At 42.7% G+C, this 27,548-nt stretch overlaps 3 protein-coding genes and 1 long non-coding RNA gene across 4 annotated transcripts in view; all 4 read right to left on the bottom strand.

Moving 5' to 3' along the window:
- LOC125704499 (macrophage mannose receptor 1-like) overlaps window positions 1-27,548 on the bottom strand; it is a 106,384-nt gene that overhangs the window by 9,809 nt on the left and 69,027 nt on the right. The window lies entirely within an intron of this gene.
- On the bottom strand, window positions 5,219-17,990 carry LOC125704510 (macrophage mannose receptor 1-like). Its single transcript, XM_048970129.1, has 5 exons — window positions 14,157-17,990; window positions 10,720-11,100; window positions 7,834-8,190; window positions 7,355-7,548; window positions 5,219-5,780 (listed from the first exon to the last, which is right to left on the bottom strand). The coding sequence occupies exons 1-5, from the start codon at window positions 14,230-14,232 to the stop codon at window positions 5,721-5,723; spliced, it is 1,068 nt and encodes a 355-aa protein (XP_048826086.1). The 5' UTR covers window positions 14,233-17,990; the 3' UTR covers window positions 5,219-5,720.
- The window catches only part of LOC125704519 (putative C-type lectin domain family 20 member A), a 126,168-nt gene continuing 105,549 nt past the window's right edge, over window positions 6,930-27,548 (bottom strand). The window contains exon 3 of the mRNA XM_048970152.1: window positions 6,930-7,334. Coding sequence (XP_048826109.1) covers window positions 7,148-7,334 — 187 coding nt within the window. The 3' untranslated portion in view covers window positions 6,930-7,147. The remainder of the gene's footprint in view (window positions 7,335-27,548) is intronic.
- LOC125704526 (uncharacterized) lies at window positions 25,416-26,311 on the bottom strand. The gene is made up of 2 exons (XR_007381166.1): window positions 26,119-26,311; window positions 25,416-25,886 (listed from the first exon to the last, which is right to left on the bottom strand). It is a non-coding gene; the product is annotated as an uncharacterized LOC125704526 (long non-coding RNA).

Here is a 27,548-nt window from a genome sequence, read left to right on the forward strand (position 1 = left end):
CTTAGATTGAGTAGCTCCTGTAGGTCCTCCGCGAGGCGCTCGAGATCGTCCGGTCCTGACCTGGGGTTGAACAACTCGAATCCTCGCTGGAGTCTTGCCATGAGATGCGCCGCTGTGGGACCCTTGGGAATTGCGGGGTCCGCGATCACCCACCAAAACAAGCCCTGGAGGGCGAAGAACTTATGCGCCAACAGTTCTTTATCAGATCGAGGCAAGAGGTTTGCCTCGACAGGAGGGACTGGCCAGTTGGGTAGCGAAGGCGCGATCGCTGTCCCCTTTAAGAAATGGGGCACTCGCGGGATCGCATCTCCACCAGCGCGGATACCGCCCCGAGTACTCAGTTCTTTGGGGCGGTACTGGTGCTGTGCATGGGGCGGCAGCTCGTCCTCCATAGACAGCTGAATGTCCGGAAGTAGAACGAGCTCCTCCTCATCATCGCTAGGATCCCAGAGCCTGGACAAAAAACCAGCTCCGAACTGGAGTTGTTCAACCTCCGGGGCTAGGACTGGCTCTCGCTCTCGACCCTTGCTAGGGAGCCCAGGGCTTGAGAGCGAGCAGGCACCTAAGCTGATCGTCTCCTCTGGAACAATCCGTTTTCTTTGCTTCCTCTCTTTTGGGTCTGTCATTCTGTCACACTACGTGCCGGACGGGAGATCGCTCAGACAGCGAGAGCGATCAGGAACAGGCAGGAGGCAGAAATCGGGGCAGACAGGGGTTTATTTCGGGCAGGTCGACAAATACCGGGTAACATCAAGGACAGACACTGGATTAGTACACAACAGGAACTTAAATACAGGAAACAAGGCAGCAGGAAACAAGACACGACTGGGCACAATCAGGGAATCACACGTGGGTAATTAGAGGGCGTGGCACACACGAGGAGCGGACGGAGCGGGCGTCACAGGCTGCAGGTTATCCATCCATTTTCCACACCCTCCTGCCCTGTGCAGAGCTTATATCAAATAACGACACTGGTAGAAAATTCATTCTAAAATGGAAAGTTTGCTGTCAGAAGAAAATTTGCCAGAAGTATTTCGTTAAACATACAATTTTTGTTCCAACAGAAATGCAATTTAACAATATTTTTTTAAACTAGTTAATGTTACGATCAAAAGTAAAGAACCATACCTAAGAAGCAATGAAAAATACAGGATTTTTTATGGATCCTAACCCTAACCCTTAACCAACCTTACAATTAGTTACACATAACCTTACAATAACAACTTCAAACCATGATAAAACCACGATAGATATATTAATATGATATAAATACATAATTCAATTGGCTTTTCATGTGGAGATCTGAAATCAAATAGAATTTCGATTTTCCAATATATGTGACATAATTGTATAATCTGATTGGTTCCTGCAGCAGAGCTACAAACGGCAAAGCTGTGGACCTCTGAAGTTGGATTCTATTGGATGGCCAATTCAGGCTTGGAAAAATTCTCCTCAGGAGTTATGGCTGATTGAAGGAATGCTATTGAATAGGGCTCTGTTAGGTTTCGGTCCCCTCAGGGTCGTCATTCACCAGTGTTCCCTTGCAGGTGCTGGTGCACAGTGGATCCCAACAGTCCTGTCACAGTACATTCATGTAAATGAACAAGCTATCATGTGCCAACATCTTCTTACATCTATGCTGTTTTGCATTATAATTTGACAAGTAAATACAAAGATGAATAGAGGTTCAGTTTTACGCATAAATTGTGTGTTTATTTAAATACTGTGATTAGTGACATTTCACTTTATTATAAATGAGACATGCACATATTCTCCCTAAACACAAATTTTAAAGATTTGCTAACAAACAATGGATTATGGGGCAACCTCACACCTCTGGGACCAGGGTTCGAGTCTCCGCCTGGGTCACATGTGCGTGGAGTTTGCATGTTCTCCCCATATTGTTGTGGGGTTTCTCCCCACAGTCCAAAGACATGCTGAGGCTAATTGGACTTACTAGATTGCCCATAGGTGTGCATGTGTGAGTGAATGGTGTGTGAGTGTGCCCTGCGATGGGCTGGCCCCCCGTTCTGGATTGTTTTCTGCCTCATGCCCGTTGCTTCCGGGATAGGTTCCGGACTGGCATGGCATGGTGGTGTTGCTTCACAGCAAGAAGGTGCTTGGTTCGATTCCTGGGCGTAGACATTGGGCGTAGGTCCTTGCTGTGTTGAGTTCGCATGCTGTTCGCATAGATTTCTGCTGGGGGCGAGGTATTATTGCTACCTATACCTCGTTTCCTCCTGCGGTCCAAAAGAGTGAGGGGTAGGTTAGTTGGTGATTAGGTGGCCCCGTAATTATGTATGTGTGTCTGTGTGTATGTGTGTCTGTGTGTGTGTGCCCTGTGGTGTGTTAGTTCCTGCCCAGGGTTGGTTCCTGCCTGGGCCCTTGTTCCCAGGATAGGTTCTGGTCCCCCCCCATGAGACCTGTTGGAGTTAAGCAGTGATGGATGGATTTTATTTCTATCTTATTATTGCTACCTAAACCTCGTTTCATTCCCTTCATGGACAACATGTTTTGTATTGACAATAAAACATTCTTTATCCTTCATGTAAATGAACAATCCCACATATACAGACAACTTGTTACATCTATGATGTTTTGCATTACATTTTTTTAAAACAAACAAATAAGAATGTAGATATTTTTAACACAGAAGTCATGTGCATATCAATGCTGTGGCATGTAAAACTATTCCACTGCACCAGATTTGCCTGAAGTGCAAGTGATGCATATACAGTACTAGTCAAAAGTCTGGACACAGCTTTATGGAGGTAATTCTGTGCCTAAAGTAATAATCAAAATTCTGAAAAGCTTTTGCTACTTTTTAACGGGTGCGCGTGTCTTAGAAGAGGGTGTACAGCTTACACATCTATTGGTCAGCTGGAAGCAAAACACAAAATAGATGAAGAAGGAAAAATTATGTTATTCTATATTTTGATATTTGCAATATATATTTTCATTCTGATACTTAATAATTTGTTGCGGTTTTCAAAATTGTAATTAAGGCTTTTGGCACAAAATTAAATCCATACACCTGCTTTTAATGCATTTGTTTCTGTTTTAGCTACAACATATGGAGAAAAGTATTGGACCACAGCCCAGTCACTGAAGTCAGGTGTCTTATGCAAACCAATTACCACAGACAGGTTTACAAATATCGGTGAAAGAATGAGTCGTTCTGTTACTGTCATATGATGCCACCTTTGCAATATGTCAGTCTGTGAAATTTCTTCCCTGTTAGATATTTCACAGTCAACTGTAAGTGGTATTATTGTAAAGTGAAGGCGACTGGGAACAACACTATACATGGAAACCAAGAGAACCCATGGACTACAGACTGCTGCAGGGCATAAAACCAAAGGAGAACAAGAACCAGAAGCATCACAGAGAACTGAACTTGGGTGCTCGGGGAACATGGATCACAGATGACATGCCCAACAGGAAGAATAAAGGGGATATGACCAGGAGGTAAGGGAAGCCAAGGAGGAGGAAAGGAGCTAGGCAGGTGAAGGGATCTGATGGACTTGAGATACAGAAGGAACTTAGCAGGAAGGCATGGGAGCGAGCAGAGGGACATGAAATTGGGAAGGTGCAGGACCGGACTGGAGACTATGGGACTTTGGGGTTTTAACACTGGATGGGGAGCAAGACACAGGAGGCTGGGCAGGGAGGACCACCGTGGGCTTAGTTCAAGGATGGTCAACTAGGCTGAGCGGTAGCAAGTTCCATGAAGACATGAAATTTCCCACTTTTATAAATTTACTTTGTATATCATTACGAAGATCAGGCCTTATTTATCAGAAATTGAAGCTCTTAGTCCTGGAACTTTGCATCTCATCATTACAGTTAGTATTGTAAGCATTTACTGACAGGGCTGCCACCTTGTGCAGTGAGAAAAAACTGCAGGTGATTCAAAGTGCAGCAGCACATCTGATATTGCAGCAGCTGAATTCATCTCATGTTCATTGGCCCCCTGTAGGTTCTTGTAAGTTCTTGGTGTCTGCTTTCAGAGCCATTAGTGGAATGGCACCCATCTACATTCAGCCACTCACTGGGACAAACGTTCTGTCTCTCCTTCTTCAGTCCACAATCCAAAGCTGCCTAGTGATCACTCCACCACATAAAAATAACATTTAACTACAGGCATGTTGTACAGCATGTGTTGGATAGTTGTGAATTACACATGTGGGCTTATACATTTTGGAACCATAAAAATGAATGCCTTCAGTTATCTAAGATGCTAACAGGAGCCCCATATCGATAGTAAAATAATATATTTTGTGAATTATTATATTTTGCAAAGTAGATGGGAGTTAGTGTTTTTGTTGCTTGGCGACAGTGAACAGTTTGCTGGTGGGAATTTTTTTGTTTTGCGGAAGACTGTAAATGTTTAAATAAATAATCAAGCCAAATATTATCTGTTGTGGCTCATTAGTTTTAACTTACAAATGGTACTTGATGAACTGTTGTATAAAAGCAATAACATACTGGAGGTAGTGTGGCTATAGTGCAATATATCACAGCTGTGATTATCTTTGTAACTCACCCTGCAGCCTCGTGTCTACGAGCATCACAGCTCTGATATACTGGAGTACAACCGCACTCCTTCTCATATGTTATTGCTTAAATATGTCCATTGCTATTCATTTCCTTATCACTTTAATATAATCATGTTTATGGTGGATAGAATCCTATGATAACTTTATCAACTTTATCATGCATTTTATATATTTTCCAAACATAACGTTTTCTTTTTAAAACTGAATTTGAATCATCTAATTTGTGTTTCTCCCGCAACCGAACAAACACTGAAATAACAAGAGCAAATAAGAGTGTAGCAGGACGGTTAATGTAAGCTTTGATGTTGTGTTGCATTATGGGTGACATGTTGGCACCGTGGTTAATACTGTTGCCTCCCACCTCAGGGTCTGAGTCTCCACCCTGTTCTTATCTTATCATCATGGGGTTTTCTCTGGGTTCCCCAGTTTCCCCCTCAGTCCCCAAACACTTTAGGTGAATTAGTGCTGCCAAAATTTCCCATAGATGTGAATGGTGTGTGTGTCCTGTGAGGGGTGGTGCCTCGGCCTGGGTTATTCCCCACAATGCTTCTGGGATGGATGGTTTGTGTTATTGTGTGTGTCCATGGCATTTATTGCTATCGGTGTCAGAATGTAATCATTTATACAGTCATTATGAATTTTACAACATGCTACATGAATGAGCCCATAGTACATAAGACTTTTTATTGACTCCACTAAGGTTACATACATGTAGTAGGAACACAACACTCAACACACCTATGCAATAATTTGAAATTTGCTGTATGTTATTAAATGTTATTATCAACAGTTGTGGAGGGTAACTTGTGTATCTGAAGGAGACCCAAGCAAATGGCAGGAGAACATTCAAGCTTCACAAATACAGAACAAATACAGGCAGAGAGTTAAAACCCAAAACCCTGGAATCATGAGGCTACGGAAAACATTTTCACCTCTAAATGTTTATCGTCTATTAAACTGAAACACCCCAAGGAAAGCAGTGAGCACTGTGAGGGTTGAAATGCAGTTAGTAATTATCTGTTTCATTATCAGAACAAATGAAAGTTTATTTTATGCAGATACAAAAGGATAGAAAATCACTTGTATTATCATGAATTCAGTAGAAAGCAAGCATTTCTTTGCGTTATGTCCAAATCAATGCATATTGGGCTGCTCTGCTCCTCAGATCCCTCTTCGATTCCAGACACACTGAAGATTCGTTTCTTCCACATTCACAGACCCCTGAAAAGGGAAAATACACAGATACACCATTCTGTTACCTCTCCTATAAATTGATTGCTCATGACATAATGTAGACTCAAGCATTATGAATTCCCAGTTTGCTGTTTGAATCTTTTGACAAAAGCATCTACTAAATGAAGGTACAGTAATGCAATATATATTCAATATATACAACATAGTTACACTATGTTACACAAACTGTGCGCAGTGGAATAATAATTACAAACAATACTGAAGATGTATTTACTTACACCTTCAATAACTAGATGTTGCAAACCCATTACCTTGTCATTTATGCTCTTTAGTCCTTTAGATGGAAGATTTGGCCATCAGGTTGAGTCCTCCAGGATAATTCAGTGCCTTCTGACATGCCTGCGCTGATCAGTTTCTCCTGTAACTAGATAATAACACAACAGAATATTTCCTTGAACATTTATTGGCAATTTGTGTCTTTCTCTGTGTAGCTCCACATGAGAACTGAACTGACCTGCATTAACAGATGGCTGTTGAATGCAGGATCCTTTATGTCTCCATCAGTACTGACAGTCAGTCTCACCACTGTTCTCTTTCCTGTAAGAACTGAGCAACAGAAGAAGTCAGCACACTTGGACACATCCGGTTACATCCAAATGACAATCAAATTACAAATAGTCATTTCTAAATATATGCATTCATTTAAATATTAATCATTAGCAAAATGCACTGTATCAACTATTTTCAAAAAGTTAAGCCATGCAGATACAATCATTCTTTGATTTGGAGACATCTGGTGCTTTAATTTTTGCTTATGTGATCCTGAAACATTACTAAACATTTTTTTCTATTTCTTAATGCCAGTTTTGGGTATTTTGGGTTTTGGCCAGTTTTTTTGCTTAACATGTGGGAAGAAGAACATTCTCTGTATCCCTCATCATCACTCTCTTCTGCTATCACCTTTAAAAAAAACATTTTTTAGTTCTTTTAATCTAAATATAATCAAATCACTCTGTATAACACATATCACATGTACCATGATCTGTTACACCCTGATATGGGTTTATACCTCGCAGACACTCAGAGCTTTCAGGCTCGGCTTCGTACCCGTGTACACCAGCATAGAACAACGTTTAGAAAAAGGATGAATGGATAAATTTTCACCTTACAAATCGATTTTAGAAAACAAATTAGATTCCTACATGTGGCAAGATGCGCATTATTATTGTTTGGAAATCACTCTATATGCCACATCATAAACAAACAAGATACCGTAACATTTAGAAAATTTGGAATTTGGGAAAATGAGTTTGTTATGAGAAGGGTAGAGGGAGTGAAATGCACAAGCAAAACAAAGGGAAGATAAAATGCGATTCTGATGCAACTCTGTAATTTTACATGTACTTATTCTGCAGGTACTGTGTTCGTGAATCAGTCTTAATTGGATATTTAGAGCAGATGAAGTTGAGCTCCATAGTCTCAGGCAGGCTGACCCAGTAATGTGGGTCTTTAGATTGTACTGCCCCTGTGGTTCCACACAAGTTACTGTTGGAAATGTTGTTTGGGGCCCAGTTCTGGTAGCTGAAATTTTCTGCACTGACCCAGAACCAGAAGTTCAGGTAGCAGGAGAAGCGCAGCCCCAGCCAGACATGATCAGTGGAGGCCTTCTCAGCTCTCCTATTGACCCAGTACTGGATCTCCTCATTGTGGACAGACACCAGGTCCGAATGGTACGTTATGCAGTAATTCAGGGCATCAATCCAGGTCATGTTACTATTTACCAAGATCAGGTTATCTGGGGCAGAAGGTAAGATGATTGTCAGAAAGCCAAGTTCAGGAGAAAGTCATGTGACATTTGGAAACTTTGAAAAAGGAATTAATTACCAGAAGGGTAGAGGGAGTGAAATTCACAAAACAGTGAAGAAAAAACTACTGCAACTACAATGCAACTGTACAGTGTTATGTGTACTTATAACACTAAAATATAACTTTGGGTGTACAGTAGTATATTTTTAAAGTAAGATTAATGTTGTTAGATAAAGGTGAGAATCAGCCACTGTAGTAAAGTTACATTACTCACCATCATAGCATATGAATGGATGATTTTCATCACATGGAGTCACATCCCATGTCCCAGGCCAGGTGACCTGTGCTAAAGCACATGCGTTATTCACATAATCATTTTGGCCAATTTTCCAGTTACGGAATGAGGAGTTTGACAGGTCTGACCATCCCCATGTGTCCTGGAACAGGCCAATCCATACCCAAGTCTTACTTGTAACCATCTTATGCATCAAGTTATTAACTTCTTTATTCCTCACAGTGGCCAGGTCTGTGTAATTGTATCTGCAGTAGCTCTGAGCATCAGACCAATTCATATGTTGGTTAATCCAGGTGAAGTTCCCGGTAGCATTTATTCCATCTTCATAGGTGGGAGCTGTGGATTTGATGTAAACAGCATAAGAAACAACAATAACCCAGAAGTTATTCACATGTAACTTATTTAACAGACGGTTTTATCCAAAGTTACATATAACTTATTATGAAATCATTCTGACAGTCATTCTGGAAGCTGAAACAGTGACCTTCTGATTGTCTACATTGTCCTAAGCCAGTGAGTCACACACTGCCCTTTTGCTGGACAAATCTCACTCTAACATTTCAATTGAAATGTCCAAACTGTATGATTCATGTTTTAAATTAAGAACCTAACAAGTCATGTGACAATATTAACTCTTATGCTGACACCACGTTTACTCTATTAAATACACATCAACTTAGATTTTCCCTGATTCTAAAATGGGGGGATTATATATTATATTCATGAATTATAGTCAGTCAGGTGACACTCTTTGGTTGATCAATGTTTCTTTTATTCACCTAAAATCTATGCGATTCTGCATTTACTTAAAAGAAATAGACTGGGACATGCTCTATAAGTCATATGGGAAAGACGTTAAGGGATACAGCCACTATATCAAGGACATAGTCCCCACAAAATCAGTGCACTGTTTTCCCAAAAACAAACTATGGATCACAAAGAACCTTCTTAATAAGAAGATGGCCTTCAGGGCTCGAGACAAGGAAGAACTTAAATAGGTGAAAGTGTAACTGAAGATTCAACTCTGCCAGGAGAAACACTGCCACAGGGAGAAGCTGTAAATGGACTGCATTTATATGCAAGCAAGCTGGTAACATTGCAGTGGACAGGGGCAGGGACATGGCTAATGAGTGGAATCTGTTTTTAAACAGATTTGATTATCTTTGATTCTGCCCTCCACTGATGCTACCAGCCTCAGTAGGCCGGCTGAGGGAGTTCCAGGCTGTCATACCCTCTCATTAACCCCATGTGGATTCCCCAGGTTTACCAGCTGTTTCTGATTGTTGTTATTAGTCCAATGTATTTACGTCTGCATTAGGTATATTTACCCCAGTCCGGTCATTGAAGTCTTCCATCAGTCTTTTGATTTCCTTGCATGTTTCTATAATAAATCCCATGTTCCCCACTTTCTCGCCTCCCTGCTCCTGCTTCCCTGGTCAGCGCGCATGACAGAATGACAAGCCAGACACCTCGCCTCACAGAAGAGGAATACCTCAGCATTACGGACGAGGTACTGCTCTGGCGGTAACAGCCAGAAATCTGTGACGATCCCGTACTGCAGGCTATAGCCAACTGGAGCAGGGATGTTCTGGAGGAGATGTCCTTGCTCAGAGACGCGCGCCTTGCTGAAGAGGTGCACGAAAACTTGTGCTGGCTGAGACACGGAGTGGCTGAGGCAAAGTTGAAACGGGTAGCCACAGCTTGCAGATTGCCTTAAGGTTCTCTGGCAGTTTGCCTACCAGACAAACATAATTGTGGACATTGATCTACTTGCTATGCATGTTTTATCGGTCTATCAGTGTGCTTTTCTACACAGTGCCCTGCTGGGGAAGCACCATCAGATCAGGCAAAACCAACCACTGGGACAAACTCATCAGGAAGACAAGGTTCATCAGAGGACTGACACTGGATCCATTCGAGACAGTAGCATACAGTAGAAGAAAATGTTAGCAAACCTGGGCAATATTATGAACAATTCTGCCCATCTGCTTCAGGGGGCGCTATCCTGGAGCACATTTAGCACTGGCTCATTCCACCACGGTGTGTCAAGAAGCACTACTAGGGATCCTTTCTACCTGCTCCCACCAGGCACTACAATGCCTCCTCCCTATGTGTCACTCCCCACCCCAGCAATGACACGTCAGGAAGCAGCCATCTTGGCAACAGCAAAAGGCTGGTGGCTGGTGCTGTCTGTTTTTTTAATTGCACAGTGTAATTGCACAGTGTAATGGCACATCACCGTACTTCAATGTCAGGAAAAAAGTAATATTAATTTCATTTTTACTCCATAATTCTCTGTTTTCTTTCAGGATTCTATTTGTGTCTTGTGTACTTTTTAATTTGTTTGCACTACGTTTACTTGTGTGCATAGTGAAATGTCTTTGCATCTTGTCTGTTTCACACTGCATGCACTGTACTTATTTGCTCCTGTATACAATTCAGTTCAGCTTTATTTGTATAATGCTTTCTCACAACATTACATTGTCTCAAAGTGCTTCACAGCCCCAAATGAGCAAACCATAGGTGACAGTGGCAAGGAAAAACTCCGTAGAAGCAACAATCCTTAGGAGAAACCAGACCCAAAGGGGGAGCTCATCCTCCTGGGGCCGGCAGAGGAAGTCAAATGAGCAAGATGGCAAAGTCCCAATTCACACTGTATCAATTTTATCACAAGAATGCACAAGAGTTTCCCTCTGGCATCAATAAAGTTCATGCAATCTAATCTAATACACAAAACAGAATGTACTCTCATTTAGGCTGTCATCCTTTTTACTTGTCAAACCTACTATGGGGTAAATCATGGCTGATTAGTATACTTTGAGGCATATTTGATTTGTCAGAAAATAGCTGGGTATTGTTACTCACCAGTATAACAGATGAAATGCGCAGCTGTTCTCCAATATGAACATGGAATATTATTCCAATAACCATTGGGTCGCATCCCAACACAGTTATAGCCATTATTCTGGTTGTACGTTGAATATATATACCAGTTGGTGTACCCTGTGTCTCCTTCTCCTGAGGACCACTGCCATCTCCATGATGTTCCATTCTTCAGTCCTATCCAAGCCTCCCCAGTATAATTAGAACCTACAGACTCAGTTAGTCTTTTCATTTCCTCCATATTATTAATGGTAGCCAAGTCAGTATAGTTCTGTCTGCAGTAAGCCTGGGCGTCAGTCCAGGTCAGGTTTATGTTTACAAAATGGTACTGATGTGAAAGGCATGAACAGTGGCTGAGAAACTCTGTAAAAAAATCACACAGGCAGAGAGAAACAAATACACATGATCACAAACAGAAAAATATAAACCTGATCTGACAAGAAGGGGAAAGGCTTTTCTAAGTCCATCTTTGAACTGACAGGCTGATGGATTTACATTATTATCAAAGTCATACATACTGTAAATAATCAGATTTGTCTGAATATAAATGTAAATTTAGTTGTTGTGTCTCTTGCATGTATAACAAGTGTAACATAAGGGTCCTGCAAACATCAAAGAACGACCCATATAATATAACTGACATTTGGCAGATTTGATCAATATGTAAATTTGTGGGTGTCATGCCCGGCTCGTCGGCTCCTCGTGTGTGCCACACCCCCTGATTACCCATGTATGCTTCCCTGATTGTCTCCAGCTTTGTCTGATTTCTTTGCTTAGTCTTGTCTTATTTAAGTCATGGTCTTACCTTTTTCCCCCGTCCGTCATTGTGGTCATGGTGTGGATTAGTGGTCTAACGTCCCTGTTAGATGTTCCCGAACCCCCTTTGCGCCAATAAATCCCCTTTTCTCCCCGTATTTGGCCTGCCTTGCCTGTTTTCCGCACGATCCCCGCAACCGCTACCCGGTGATCGTGACAGAATGACGGACCTCAAGAAGAAGAGCAAGCGGAGGAAGAAGAGGATCCCAGAGGAGACGATCCGTCTGGGAGCCTACTCGCTCTCCCCTATATGGCTCCCTCCAGAATACGTGGAGGAGGTACCCGAACTGGCTACCGCCCTGGAGCCGGTCTGACGGAAGGAGTGCCCCGTATCGATGTTCTGGCCATCGAGCGAGGACGAAGAGGAGGAGCTCTTCCTCTTCCCGGACCCAGAGCTAGACCCTGGAGAACAGCGACCGCCCTTAGAGCGGCTGGCTAACCGAGGTGCCAGAGCGATGAGGGACGTTATCCCCCAGATACCCCACGCTCTGATAAGGGCTACTTCTACCTCACCCGCGCCGGACGTCCCCAGTCCCACCTTCTGCGGCAGCCACCCCGGCAGCCCTCGCCAATCAATTCTTTGCCCTCCAGGGGCTGTTCTGGAGGGCGTTAGCGGAGGTGGCACCTCCAGTGAGCGACGAGGTGGAAGCGCTCACTGTGCGTCTGAGGAGGGACTTCGACGCGTTTACTCCCGCCTCCGAGCGGGAGGACCTCGACCGGCTGGCAGGGGACCTCAAACAGCATCTCCAGCTACAGAGGGCCTCTGTTCCCCAGCCGGAGCAGCCGACTCTGACGGCGGAACCCGAGCCGGAGCAGCCGTCCCTACCGGCAGACCCCGCTCCGGAACAGTCGCCGCTGCCCGCAACACCGGCGTCAGCCCAGCCGCCGTCGCCACTGATTGCACAGCAGCCGCCGCCGCCATCTGCGCAGCCGCTGCCTTTACCTGCACAGCTGCCGCCTCTGCCTGCGCAACAACCTCCGCAGTCTACTCTGCAACCCGCACTGCCTACGCAGTCGCCTCCGCTGCCGTCTGCGCATCCCGCGCAGCCGCAGCTGCCTGCACAGCCGCCCCTGCTTGCGGCTCAAGCGCCCGAGGCGCTCCCTCTGCCTACAGCTCCCGCGACCACGCACGAGGCACTCCCTCAGTATGCAGCTCCCACGCCCGGTGCGTGCCCCGAGTCTCCCATGACTATGGCCCCTGAGACTCTGGCTCCTGACCCTGCTCCAATCCCTTCGGCCCCAGTTCCCAAGGAGGTCCCGAAGGACACCACCGTAGCTCCTCCCTCGTTGGAGGTGGAGGAGCTCGAATGGGACCCCTCGGGGACCTCGCTGGTGACTCCTTTGCCCTCACCCCGGCGAACTCAACCCCGACCAGGGGTCAGTATGTCTGTGTCCCGCAAGGGGAGGGGGCACAGACGTAGGACTAGGGTCCCTCCCGCCCGACCCCCTGGCTCGTCCTCACTCGCCGGCGCTACGGCTAGGTCGGCACCTGCAGGTCCTAGTCCGTCAGGTCAGCAATCGCCTGCAGGTCCCCCTTCACAACCTCGTCGCCCTGCCTCGCTCCCTCCGCCGGTTCCTCAGCGGTCGCCTGCGGGTCCCCCGATGGCGGCTCCTCAGTCGCCTACAGATCCTCCCGCTCAAGCGCGGCGGAAGACGTCGCCGCCTGCAGCGGCTCCCCCCCTCTCCTTGCCCTCGCCAGGGTCCCTTCCTGCTCCCTCGTCCCCTTCCCTGGTCTCCCCTCCGACTCCCTCCTTCGTCCCTACGTCAATCCCTCGCCCTGCCTCCTCGGCCGCTCTGAGGTCCCCTCCGACTCCGGCCTCCTGGCTACCTGCAGCCCCTCTGGCTGCCTCCCGTTGCCCGCTGAGGCTCCCTAGGACTCCCCTTAGTTCACCCTCCTTTGCTCCCTACTCTCCTGTCTTTGTCCCTCCTGGTTTTGCTCCTCCTCCTGTCTTTGCCCCTCCGTTCTCTGCTCCTCGACCTTTCGTTCCGCCCGTCTCTGTTCCTTGTTCCCCGGTGTACCCGCCTAGCACTCCTGGCCCCTTTGTTCCACCCGTTCCATCTGTGTCACCCTTCTTGATCTGTCTTTCCGCCTTCCCAATCCTCTGTCAAGTCCTGTCCTACGTCTTGTCATTAGCTATGTTCTGTACCTCGGTCCTGTTCCCTGTGCTTCGTTAATTGTTTGTTATTCTTTTCCAGGTCCCGGTTCCCGTGTCCCGTCCGTCGCCTCCTCCCAGGCGCGCCCGGAGAAGCACGCCTTTGGGGGGGGGTTCTGTCATGCCCGGCTCGTCGGCTCCTCGTGTGTGCCACGCCCCCTGATTACCCACGTGTGCTTCCTTGATTGTCTCCAGCTTTGTCTGATTTCTTTGCTTAGTCTTGTCTTATTTAAGCCCTGGTCTTACCTGTTTCCCCCGTCCGTCATTGAGGTCATGGTGTGGATTAGTGGTCTAACGTCCCTGTGAGATGTTCTCGAACCCTCGTTACACCAATAAATCCCCTTTTCTCCCCGTATTAACAGGCCTGCCTTGCCTGTTTTCCGCACGATCACGGTGATCGTGACAGTGGGGCCCTTTTTAAAATTTAACTGCAGTATGAAAGAAACTGACCTGAAATCAGTAGAAGTTTCAGCAGAAGAAACACATTACAACCCATCATGCTGATCCAACGGGCTGCAGAAAACATTGATTATGGTACTGATCATGCAACATACATTTGAGCAAATACACACACAGATTTGCAATTATACCTTCGTGGGGACTCTCCATTGATTTCTATAGGGAAAACTATAACCACAACATGACTCCCTTAACCCCTACCCAGCCCTAACCTTAACCATAAGTAAGCAAACAAAATGCGCAACTTTTGGCATTTTTACTTTTTTGATTGCATTCTCAGATCATTGTGAGGACCTGGTCAAGAAACAGGATTTTAAACCTTAAACATACACCCCCCCCCCCCACACACAGGTCTCAAAATACTTTTGCAGATGTGAAAACCTAGCTTGTTCTTTTTCAATCACAGAGATGGGATCATAAGAGTCTCAGTCAGGCACTCAGACACAGAGTCATACAGTCTCACATACTGTGTGTACATCCTCAACTGACAGACCCACAGTTAGAAAGGATGTCTGTCTGGTATTGCTTACACCCATTTTTAAAGTAATATAAACGTACAGATTTGAGTGGCAGCCCCCACTCCTTTGATTATCTACTCCTGGGCTTTATGAATCATAACTGAATGGCTGTTCTGGCCGCCCCATGTCTGTCATTACATTTATGCCTGTAAAGTCCCAGTAAGTACAATATTCACAAAGCAGCTTCTCTGGCTCCTTCCTGCCAGCCGCCACGTGTCTCTGTAATGCCTCCTGCCCTCTGATCTGGATGAACTGACCTTAATTTCATTCTCTGTATTATAGGAAATATGGCACATGTACGTTCTATAGCAGGGCAGGGTTTCCAGTCATATTTACAGTAATGTGAACTTCTACAAAGAAAATAATGGGTGGTGATGATGAAACTTGCTGACCATATTAATCCTCCTTTTACATCCATTCTGCAACAGCCACGACAGCAAAGTGATCCAGTTATTGCCCCAATAGGGATAGGGTAATTTTCTGCCAGTACATTTTCCGTTTTTCTGACGGATTTTTTTTTTACAGTGTGGGTGAGGTAGGAATGGTGTGTGAATGTTTATCTGTGTGTTTAACTTGAATAGCTTTACTGTAGCCTTGCTGCTATGGAAGACAAATGGCGGTGGATGGGAGCAGCTGAAAACATTGCTTTTCTTCGCCTTTCAGCTTGTTGAACAGCTGGTTTGGTTAAGGACTCTCGCCAGCTCTTTATCAGTAAAGGTTTAGTGGCGATTACAAGCACTGCTGTTGTTTTCCTTCACTCCACCTGAGTTCATCATCTCTGTAACGGAAATGTCTCTTTGCTTTTTGCTGTTAGTGTATATAGGCATTGGACATATTTTTAAGTCTTCTTGCTCTCGTGAGGTTTTTGTACCATGTGACATGGTCACAGGTGGTGACGTTTTCCAGCGTCGGCTGAAGTCGGACAAAAATAATCTAACCATGATGCATTGCGTTGGGACCAGAATGCATTGCTTTAAGCCAGCGCTGCCAATGACTGCGTGAAGTCAAACGCACCCATAGACAAATACAGCAATCACACGCACAGAGAGAGAAACAGGAGAGAAGGAGACGCGCACGACAAAATGAGTAACTGCAGGAAACGGAGTAAAATTTGGATACATTTCAATTACATTGATAATACAAGGCAGAGTGTAGAGTGTGCAAGGTTAAAATCTCATATCGAACAGGTTCTACAAATAACCTGCCTCGGCACATGAGAACTGTATGTCCATCAGTGCAGTGGGAAGATAAAAGACAAGCAAGTGAACCTGCTACTAAGGAAAGTGACAGTTTGTTTACTGCAGTTTGTCAATGTCTACACCGTCAACCAGTACAGCCCCACAACCACCCAGACCTACAACCTAGAGCTGTCTCAACCTAATGAGACAGTTTGTGCAAAAAGCTATGACTCCAGTAAAACAGAAAACAATTGATGAGGAACTGGCTAAAATGATTGCACGTGATTTCCAACCATAGTAATTCATATCACTAATAATTTTACATTATTTTTGGTAATAAATTCATTTAAACACCAAACAAATCTGAAGAGCCACTTGGGAGCCATAAGGACCGGCTCTCTTAAAAGAGCTGGAATTCCCAACACTAGAGCCTACTGATTACTTAACTTGGTAAAATAGCAGTTAGCGTAACAGTATAGAAAAGAAAAGGCCAGGTTTAGAATAAAAAGAGCGTTGGAGGAGGATGCAGCCAAATGTGCCAAAATCACAGAGATTTTATCAAAAGAACGAAAACAACTGGCAACAGGTAAATGTGGTTAACCTGTTGCAAAATATAAAACCAATTCAAATATTAGCATACTTCTATAGCTTATCATGGCGAATCAATGTCTGCGCACATGTAATTTTAAGGGAAAAAATGTATTTAAAAAAGTAAAACACAGATCTGAGCATGCAGTTAAATGACCATTTAACCATTTTGTAGTTTCTGACCAGCGGTCCCCTGTCAGTCGGTGTTCTGTAAAGAATGACGGACTACTGATTAGCAGTGAGGATGCCAGGATGGCTGAGGGGTCAGGTATTATATATGAATTAAAGTTTTAAACTTAATTTAGATCCATATACAGTGATCCCCGCTGTATCGCAGATTTTCCCCCGACGCATCACAGTTCTCTGCATATTGCGTACCTTGCTTGTGATCCGATTGCTGAGAGCAAACTTTTTGTGAACTTTTCGTTTTGTTTTAAGCCCTACGATTTAAGGCTTATTTATTTATATGGTATTTCTATATCGCGGATTTTCACCTATCACTTTTAAAGTGTGTGGGAGGGGTATTTTAAGGCTTAAACTATATAAAAAATATTTTTTAAAGTGTTTGTTTATATGGTCTTTCTGTGTTGCAGATCTGGAATGTAACTTCCACGATAGGTGGGGGATTACTGTATTCAGAAGTTGATGAGATGTACATTTCAGATTCAGAGGTAAACTACACAGAGCTGTATTAGTGAAATTAAGAGACTAATAAGTCATATGTTTTTATACAGTATGTTTCAGGCACAAACGTATTGTGTTGTATATGAAAAGATATTTTGACACTTTCACCACTCAGATTGCCTGTGAGAAAAGCTTCTCTACCATGGGCATCAGCACTATTACATCTGAGGGGGACGTGTCCCCCCTCACATTTCATAATTATTCATTTGGGCCCCCCCCACATTTAACATAAAATATTAGTTTTATGCCAGTGTGTCCCCCTACATTCAAAATGCTTCTGACGCCTCTGTTCTCTACCCGTAAATTTAAGAACAGGTTAGGAAGCTCACTGACTCATGAACACTCGGAGGCCTTTGTGCTAATGTGTAAAGACAAGAAAATCTTTATGTTGATAGATAATGAGACGGTAATAAGCAAAGTTGCAGAGACCAGTAGACACATACCATTCTCACATACATTCACACCTACGGTAAATTTTGAGAACATGCAAGCTCCACACACATACAGCTTGGATGGGCAGCCCTGCAATAAAATTTACGATACTGATCGTGAAATTTTATGATTCTTTTCCTCAATGCACTGGGTATTTCATCAGTTTTAACCATGTTGGGGAGCTCAATTACCTGCCTATTGCTATCTGCTGTTATGTGTTAAATGATCTCTACTATGACTGGGAATTCCCCCATTGTCACATATTCATTCAACTTTATGATTAGCCAGGTGTACAAATAATTGTTTGAAGGCAGTAAATTACATCATTTGAAAACAATTCCAGAATATGTTTTAAATAAAAGTTTTTCTTGATTCTTTACATATCACACATAATTGTATATAATAATTTTAGACAGTGTTTAAAGTTTGTTCTTCAATATCCTCAGTTTCATTTCCATTTTTGTCCATTTTTTTACAGTATGCAAATAATGTTTGGCTACATGTATAATGAAAAACAATGAATGTAAAATACACATAAATATAATATAGTGTTCTTTTGAGTGAATAACATTTTGAGTAACAAAGATGTGTATATGTGTAAAATATATATTATATAAATAATTATATAAGATCTTCATATTCCTAAGAATATTTCTAATAAAATTACAATGTACATTTAAAAAAAGCTTAAAAGATTATGGTTAAAAATGCCAATAAAGGCCATTACCTGGTCTCTGTGAGTCTGAAGGGTTTCTGCTTTTCTGTCCTTGTTTAAATGATTCTCTGTGCCTCTGACAGTGACAGTATCTACTTAAATGAACAGAATGTTCTGGAATCCCTCTGGACGTACACAGAGCTATGTATGTAAAACAGAATAGACATGTTGCATATTTGTTCTGCTCACTTTGTTATGTTTTCTGGTTCTTTGAGGTGAAAAATATTTGCATGCTTGACTAACTAAACGTGAAGGAGTGACTGAAAGGACTATAGGTTAAGGAAGAATTAAAAATACTTTTTGTTTAATGTCTTGTAACAAGAAAAGCTAATTCTACACTGCTGTTCTGTCTTATTTTATACTGACAAGTCAAGAAACAAAAATAAAATCCACAAAAGGACCATATTTCTTCTCTATTCTGGTACTAAATGTATTCATTTATAATAAAATTTTATGGAAAAACATTATTTTCTAATATCTACCTCATATTACTTGTAAACTGCAAGGACTTTGTTGCAGAAGGGCAGGTGTTAATTCAGACTCTGGCTGAGATGTTTTATTAATGTTTCAGGCACCAGTGAGGTTCTTCTCATCAGAGCTTTTGGTTTACAGAAGGTTTATTTACAGGCTGCAGGTTATCCATCCATTTTCCACACCCTCCTGCCCTGTGCAGAGCATATATCAAATAACGACACTGGTAGAAAATTCATTCTAAAATGAAAAGTTTGCTGTCAGAAGAAAAGTTGCCAGAAGTATTTCATTAAACATACAATTTTTGTTCCAACAGAAATGCAATTTAACAATATTTTTTGAAACTAGTTAATGTTACGATCAAAAGTAAAGAACCATACCTAAGAAGCAATGAAAAATACAGGATTTTTTATGGATCCTAACCCTAACCCTTAACCAACCTTACAATTAGTTACACGTAACCTTACAATAACAACTTCAAACCATGATAAAACCACGATAGATATATTAATATGATATAAATACATAATTCAATTGGCTTTTCATGTGGAGATCTGAAATCAGATAGAATTTCTATTTTCCAATATATGTGACATAATTATACAATCTGATTGGTTCCTGCAGCAGAGCTACAAATGGCAAAGCTGTGGACCTCTGAAATTGGATTTTATTGGATGGCCAATTCAGGCTTGGTGTTAAGTGAAATACTAGGGTAGACATCCTGACAAGGAAACACACTCACTACACCTTAGCCTTTTCAAATAACAGTTAGATTTTACCCTCAACAACCAAATGCTAAGACCCTACATTCCATTACAGCCCATTACAAGATCCACCATCCATTTACTTTCCATATATATTATCCTTCTGTTTGTGCCAAAATGTCTGTCTTCTGCTTCTCTTGTCGCTTCCTCTAAGCCCACATCACACAATATGGGAGCTGGATCAGTGCAGTGACTGATGTTTTAAATTATGCAGACAAGCTCATGTATAAAATACAAGGAGTTCACCTTTATTAATATTGCATTGCTACAGACAATTAGCTCTGGCACAGACAAGGAAAGCCGACAATTTACACATTAATCACACTCAGAGTAACCGCTATGTAGCCACACTTACACCGAGGTAAACATATTACATTCAATACTTACAGAACAATTGGACAACAATGTATTTACAACATAAAGACACAAATACACACATCAGTTTACAGGTTATTTAAAAGGCAGTGTTGGTCCACTGTGTTTTCTGAGGTCCAAGGTCAACGCAGCTGTATACCAGGACGTTTTAGAGCACTTCATGCTTCCTGCTGCTGACCAACTTTATGGAGATGCAGATTTCATTTTCCAACAGGACTTGGCACCTGCACACAGTGTATAATGTATACATTTATTCCACACAGACAGGAAAATTTATTCCAAATTTTCCTGTTGGAAAATGAAATCTGCATCTCCATAAAGTTGGTCAGCAGCAGGAAGCATGAAGTGCTCTAAAACGTCCTGGTATACAGCTGCGTTGACCTTGGACCTCAGAAAACACAGTGGACCAACACCAGCAGATGACATGGCACCTCAAACCATTACTGACTGTGGAAACTTTACACTTGACCTCAAGCAACGTGGATTCTGTGCCTCTGTCTTCCTCCAGACTCTGAGACCCTGATGTCCAAAGGAAATGCAAAACTTACTTTCATCAGAGAACATAACTTTGGACCACTCAGCAGCAGCCCAGTCCTTTTTGTCTTTAGCCCAGGAGAGACGCTTCTGACGCTGTCTGTTGCTCAAGAGTGGCTTGAGACAGGAAATGCGACAGCTGAAAGCCATGTCTTGCATACGTCTGTGCGTAGTGGTTCTTGAAGCACTGACTCCAGCTGCAGTCCACTCTTTGTGAATCTCCCCCACATTTTTGAATGGGTTTTGTTTCACAGTTCTTTCCAGGGTGCAGTTATCCCTATTCTCTTCGCCTCTCTATTAATGCGCTTGGATACAGAGCTCTGTGTACAGCCAACTTCTTTTGCAATGACCTTTTGTGTCTTGCCCTCCTTGTGCAAGGTGTCAATGGTCGTCTTTTGGACTATTGTCAAATCAGCAGTCTTCCCCATGATTGTGTAGCCTACAGAACTAGACTGAGAGACCATTTAAAGGCCTTTGCAGGTGTTTTGAGTTAATTAGCTGATTATTGTGGTACCAGGTATCTTCAATACCTTGAACCCTTTCACAATATTCTAATTTTCAGAGATACTGAATTGGGGTTTTCATTAGTTTTCAGTCATAATCATCAAACTTAAAAGAAATAAACACTTGAAATATGCCCGTCTGTGTGGAATGAATGTATACATTATACAAGTTTCACTTCTTAAATGGAATTAGTGAAATAAATCAACTTTTTGAAGATATTCTAATGATATGACCAACACCTATATATGTAACATAAGTTACCTTCAATTCAGTTTTAGTACTCTGGAGATTCTGGAGACAAAGGAACCGAAAAATTCTCCTCAGGAGTTATGGTTGATAGCAGGAATGTAATTGAATAGGGCTCTGTTAGGTGACGGTCCCCTCAGGGTCGTCATTCACCAGTGTTCCCTTGCAGGTGCTGGTGCACAGTGGATCCCAACAGTCCTGTCACAGTACATTCATGTAAATGAACAAGCTATCATGTGTCAACATCTTCTTACATCTATGCTGTTTTGCATTATAATTTTACAAGTAAATACAAAGATGAATAGAGGTTCAGTTTTACGCATAAATTGTGTGTTTATTTAAATACTGTGATTAGTCACATTTCACTTTATTATAAATGAGATATGTGCATATTCTCCCTAAATACAAATTTTAAAGATTTGCTAACAAACAATGGCTTATGGGGCAACCTCACACCTCTGGGACCAGGGTTCGAGTCTCCGCCTGGGTTACATGTGTGTGTAGTTCGCATGTTCTCCCCATGTCGTCGTGGGGTTTCCTCCAGGTACTCCGGTTTCTCCCCACAGTCCAAAGACATGCTGAGGCTAATTGGAGTTACTAGATTGCCCATAGGTGTGCATGTGTGAGTGAATGGTGTGCGAATGTGTCCCACGATGGCTGGCCCCCCGTCCTGGATTGTTTCCTGCCTCCTGCCTGTTGCTTCCGGAATAGGCTCCGGACTGGCATGACATGGTGGTGTTGCCTCACAGAAAGAAGGTGCTTGGTTCGATTCCTGGATTGGGTGTAGGTCCTTTCTGTGCAGAGTTTGCATGCTGTTTACATGGGTTTCTGCTGCGGGCTCAGGTTTCTTCTTGAGGTCCAAAAGTGTGAGGGGAAGGTTAGTTGGTGATTAGTTGGCCCTGTAATTATGTATGTGTGTCTATGTGTGTGTGTGTGTGTGTGTGTGTGCCCTGTGATGTGTTAGTTCCTGCCCAGGGTTGGTTCCTGCCTGGGCCCTTGTTCCCAGGATAGGTTCTGGTCCCCCCCCCCCCCCCCCCCCCCCATGAGACCTGTTGGGGTTAAACGGTGATGGATGGATTTTATTTCTATCTTATTATTGCTACCTATACCTCGTTTCATTCCCTTTATGGACAACATGTTTTGTATTGACAATAAAACATTCTTTATCCTTCATGTAAATGAACAACCCCACATATACAGACAACTTGTTACATCTATGATGTTTTGCATTACATTTTTTTAAAACAAACAAATAAGAATGTAGATATTTTTAACACAGAAGTCATGTGCATATCAATGCTGTGGCATGTAAAACTATTCCGAGCAGCAAATTTGCCTGAAGTGCAAGGGATGCATATACAGGACTAGTCAAAAGTCTGGACACACCTGTATGGAGGTAATTCTGTGCCTAAAGTATTAATCAAAATTCTGTAAAGATTTTGGTACTTTTTAACGGATGCGCGTGTCTTAGAAGAGGGTGTACAGCTTACACATCTATTGGTCAGCTGGAAGCAAAACACAAAATAGATGAAGGAAAAAATTATGTTATTCTGTTTTTTGATATTTGCAATGTATATTTTTGTCACGACCGCGGTTGGGCGAAGCGGCGAACGTGCGGATCGGCAGGCAGGAACGAGCAGACAAGCCGAATTCAGGGCTGACAAGGGGTTTATTAGGAGATCCGGGGCAGGGAACATAGAACGGCAACTGACATCAATGACGGACGGTTACCACAGGTAAGACCAGGACTTAAAACAGGACAAGACTAATCAAAGTAATCAGACACAGCAGGAGACGATCAGGGAAGTACACGTGGGTAAGCAGGGGGCGTGGCACACACGAGGAGCGGACGAGCCGGGCATGACAATTTTCATAATGATACTTAATAATTTCTTGCGGTTTTCAAAATTGTAATTAAGGCTTTTGGCACAAAATTAAATCCATACACCTGCTTTTAATGCATTTGTTTCTGTTTTAGCTACAACATATGGACAAAAGTATTGGACCACAGCCCAGTCACTGAAGTCAGGTGTCTTATGCAAACCAATTACCACAGACAGGTTTACAAACATCGGTGAAAGAATGAGTCGTTCTGTTACTGTCATATGATGCCACCTTTGCAATAGGTCAGTCTGTGAAATTTCTTCCCTGTTAGATATTTCACAGTCAACTGTAAGTGGTATTATTGTAAAGTGAAGGCGACTGGGAACAACACTACACATGGAAACCAAGAGAACCAATGGACTACAGACTGCTGCAGGGCATCAAACCAAAGGAGAACAAGAACCAGAAGCATCACAGAGAACTGAACTTGGGTGCTCAGGGTACATGGACCACAGATGACATGCCCAACAGGAAGAATAAAGGGGATATGACCAGGAGGTAAGGGAAGCCAAGGAGGAGGAAAGGAGCTAGGCAGATGAAGGGATCTGATGGACTTGAGATACAGAAGGAACTTAGCAGGAAGGCATGGGAGCGATCAGAGGGACATGAAATTGGGAAGGTGCAGGACCAGACTGGAGACTATGGGACTTTGGGGTTTTAACACTGGACGGGGAGCAAGACACAGGAGGCTGGGCAGGGAGGACCACCGTGGGCTTAGTTCAAGGATGGTCAACTAGGCTGAGCAGTAGCAAGGTCCATGAAGACACGGTTGTGTGACAGAAATTTCCCACTTTTATAAATTTACTTTGTATATCATTATGAAGATCAGGCCTTATTTATCAGAAATTGAAGCTCTTAGTCCAGGAACTTTGCATCTCATCATTACAGGTAGTATTGTAAGCATTTACTGACAGGGCTGCCACCTTGTGCAGTGAGAAAAAACTGCAGGTGATTCAAAGTGCAGCAGCACATCTGATATTGCAGCAGCTGAATTCATCTCATGTTCATTGGCCCCCTGTAGGCTCTTGTAAGTCCTTGGTGTCTGCTTTCAGAGCCATTAGTGGAATGGCACCTACCTACATTCAGCCACTCACTGGGACAAACGTTCTGTCTCTACTTCTTCAGTCCACAAGCCAAAGCTGCCTAGTGATCCCTCCACCACATAAAAATAACATTTAACTACAGGCATGTTGTACAGCATGTGTTGGATAGTTGTGAATTACACATGTGGGCTTACACATTTGGAACCATAAAAATGAATGCCTTCAGTTATCTAAGTTGCTAACAGGAGCCCCATTTCAATAGAAAAATAATATATTTTGCGAATTATTATATTTTGCAAAGTAGATGGGAGTGAGTGTTTCTGTTGCTTGGCAACAGTGAACAGTTTGCTGGTGGGAATTTTTTTGTTTTGCGGAAGACTGTAAATGTTTAAATAAATAATCAAGCCAAATATTATCTGTTGTGGCTCATTAGTTTTAACTTACAAATGCTACTTGATGAACTGTTGTATAAAAGCAATAACATACTGGAGGTAGTGTGGCTATAGTGCAATATATCACAGCTGTGATTATGTTTGTAACTCAGCCTGCAGCCTCGTGTCTACGAGCATCACAGCTCTGATATACTGGAGTACAACCACACTCCTTCTCATATGTTATTACTTACTGTAAATATGTCCATTGTTATTAATTTCCTTATCACTTTAATATAATAATTTTTGCGCTGGATAGAATCTTATGATAACTTTATCAACTTTATCATGCATTTTATATATTTTCCAAACATAACGTTTTCTTTTTAAAATTGAATTGGAATCATCTAATTTGTGTTTGTCCCACAACCAAATAACCACTGAAATAACGAGAGCAAATGAGAGTGTAGCAGGACGGTTAATGTAAGCTTTGATGTTGTGTTGCATTATGGGTGACATGTTGGCACCGTGGTTAATACTGTTGCCTCCCCCCTCAGGGTCTGAGTCTCCACCCTGTTCTTATCTTATCATCATGGGGTTTTCTCTGGGTTCCCCAGTTTCCCCCTCAATCCCCAAACATGTTTAGGTGAATTAGAGCTGCCAAAATTTCCCATAGATGTGAATGGTGTGCGTGTCCTGTGATAGGTTGGTGCCTCAGCCTGGGTTATTCCCACAATGCTTCTGAGATGGATGGTTTGTGTTATTGTGTGTGTCCATGGCATTTATTGCTATCGGTGTAAGAATGTAATCATTTATACAGTCATTATGAATTTTACCACCTGCTACATTAATGAGCCCATAGTACATAAGACTTTTTATTGACTCCTCATTAAAGTTGAATATATGTAGTAGGAACACAACACTCAACACACATATGCAATAATTTGTAATTTGCTGTATGTTATTAAATGTTATTATCAACAGTTGTGGAGGGTAACTTGTGTATCCAAAGGAGACCCATGCAAATGGCAGGAGAACATTCAAGCTTCACAAATACAGAACAAATACAGGCAGAGAGTTAAAACCCAAAACCCTGGAATCATGAGGCTACGGAAAATATTTTCTCCTATAAATGTTTATCGTCTATTAAACGGAAACACACCAAGGAAAGCAGTAAGTACTGTGAGGCTTGAAATGCAATAAGCAATCATCTGTTTCTGGATCAGCACAAATGAAGGTTTATCTTATGGAGATGCAGAAGGATAGAAAATCACTTGTATTATCATGAATTCAGTACAGAGCAAACATTTCCTTGCATTATGTGCAAATCAATGCATATTGGGCTGCTCTGCTCCTCAGATCCCTCTGTGATTCCAGACACACTGAAGATTTGTTTCTTCCACATTCACAGACCCTTGCAAAGGGAAAATACACAGATACACCATTCTGTTACCTCTCCTATAAACTGATTGCTTATTACATAATGTAGACACAAGCCTTATGAATTCCCACTTTGCTGTTTGAATCTTTTGACAAAAGCATCTACTAAATGAAGGTAAGATGTTACAGAAACTGCTCACAGTGCAATACTAATTACAACAATACCAAAGATGTATTTACTCAATAGTGAAGATGTATTTACTTACCTTCAGTTACTAGATGTTGCAAACCTGTTACCTTGTCCTTTAGATGGAAGATTTGGCCATCAGGTTGAGTCCTCCAGTATAGTTTTGTGCCATCTGACATGCCTGCGCTGTTCAGTTTCTCCTGTAGCTAGATTATAACACGATGGAATATTTCCTTGCGCATCCATTGGCAATTTGTGTCTTTCTCTGTGTAGCTCCACAAGAGAACTGAACTGACCTGTGTTAACAGATGGCTGCTGAATGCAGGATCCTTTATGTCTCCATCAGTACTGACAGTCAGTCTCACCACTGTTCTCTTTCCTGTGGGAGCTGGGCAACAGAAGACGTCAGCACACTGGTCACATCCAGTTCCACCCAGATTTGTAATCAAATTACAAATAGTCATACATGCATTCATCCATCCATCCATCCATCCATTGTCCAAACCGCTTATCCTACTGGGTCGCGGGGGGTCCGGAGCCTATCCCGGAAGCAATGGGCACAAGGCAGGGAACAACCCAGGATGGGGGGCCAGCCCATCGCAGGGCACACTCACACATCATTCACTCAAACAAGCACTCCTACGGGCAATTTAGCAAGTCCAATTAGCCTCAGCATGTTTTTGGACTGTGGGGGGAAACCGGAGTACCCGGAGGAAACCCCACGACGACATGGGGAGAACATGCAAACTCCGCACACATGTGACCCAGGCGGCGACTCGAACCCGGGTCGCAGAGGTGTGAGGCAACAGTGCTAACCACTGCACCACCATGCCACCCCTACATGCACTCATTTAAACATTAATCATTCACAAAATTTAGTTATTTAAAAAAAAAATACACCATGCAGATACACTTGTTCATTGATTTAGAGATATTTTATTCCTTAATTTTTGCTTATCTGAAGCTGAAGCATTAGTACTCATGTTTTCTATTTCTGCATGCTGTTTTTGGATATCTGAGCTTTTTTGCTTAACATGTGGAAAGAAGAACAATCCTTGTATCCCTCGTCATCACTGTCTTATGCTATCACCTTGTTATATAGAAATAAAAACATTTTTAGTTCTTTAAATATAAATATAATCAAATCACTCTGTATAACACATATCACATGTACCATGATTTGTTACACCCTGATGTGGGTTTATACCTCGCAGGCACTCAGAGCTTTCAGGCTCGGCTTCGTACCCCTGTACACCAGCATAGAACAACGTATAGAAAAAGGAAGAATGGATACATTTTCACCTCCCAAATCAATTTTAGAAAATAAATTAGATTCCTAATGTAAGGACATAAAACTTATAGGTCCTGCAGGCCCCAACTCTGATCAGCCTGCATCAGTCTATTTCAGAGCTCCGCTGGCCCAGGCAAGACTGGACTCAACTCTTCAAACCACCATTTTTAAGGAAGGCAAAGGCCTGCCGGCTCCTGAGAGACTGGATAGGAATAACT

The sequence above is a fragment of the Brienomyrus brachyistius genome, chromosome 12 (assembly GCF_023856365.1).
Source record: "Brienomyrus brachyistius isolate T26 chromosome 12, BBRACH_0.4, whole genome shotgun sequence".
NCBI classification, from domain to species: domain Eukaryota; kingdom Metazoa; phylum Chordata; class Actinopteri; order Osteoglossiformes; family Mormyridae; genus Brienomyrus; species Brienomyrus brachyistius.

Excerpts from the sequence above, each read along its gene's own strand:
- LOC125704510 (XM_048970129.1), bottom strand. The coding sequence starts at position 14,232 with ATGTTTTCTGCAGCCCGTTGGATCAGCATGATGGGTTGTAATGTGTTT. Across the intron at positions 11,101-14,156 it reads GAAACTTCTACTGATTTCAG|AGTTTCTCAGCCACTGTTCA; the intron begins GTCAGTTTCTTT and ends ATTTTTTTACAG. Across the intron at positions 8,191-10,719 it reads GCATTTCATCTGTTATACTG|CTCCCACCTATGAAGATGGA; the intron begins GTGAGTAACAAT and ends TCAAATCCACAG.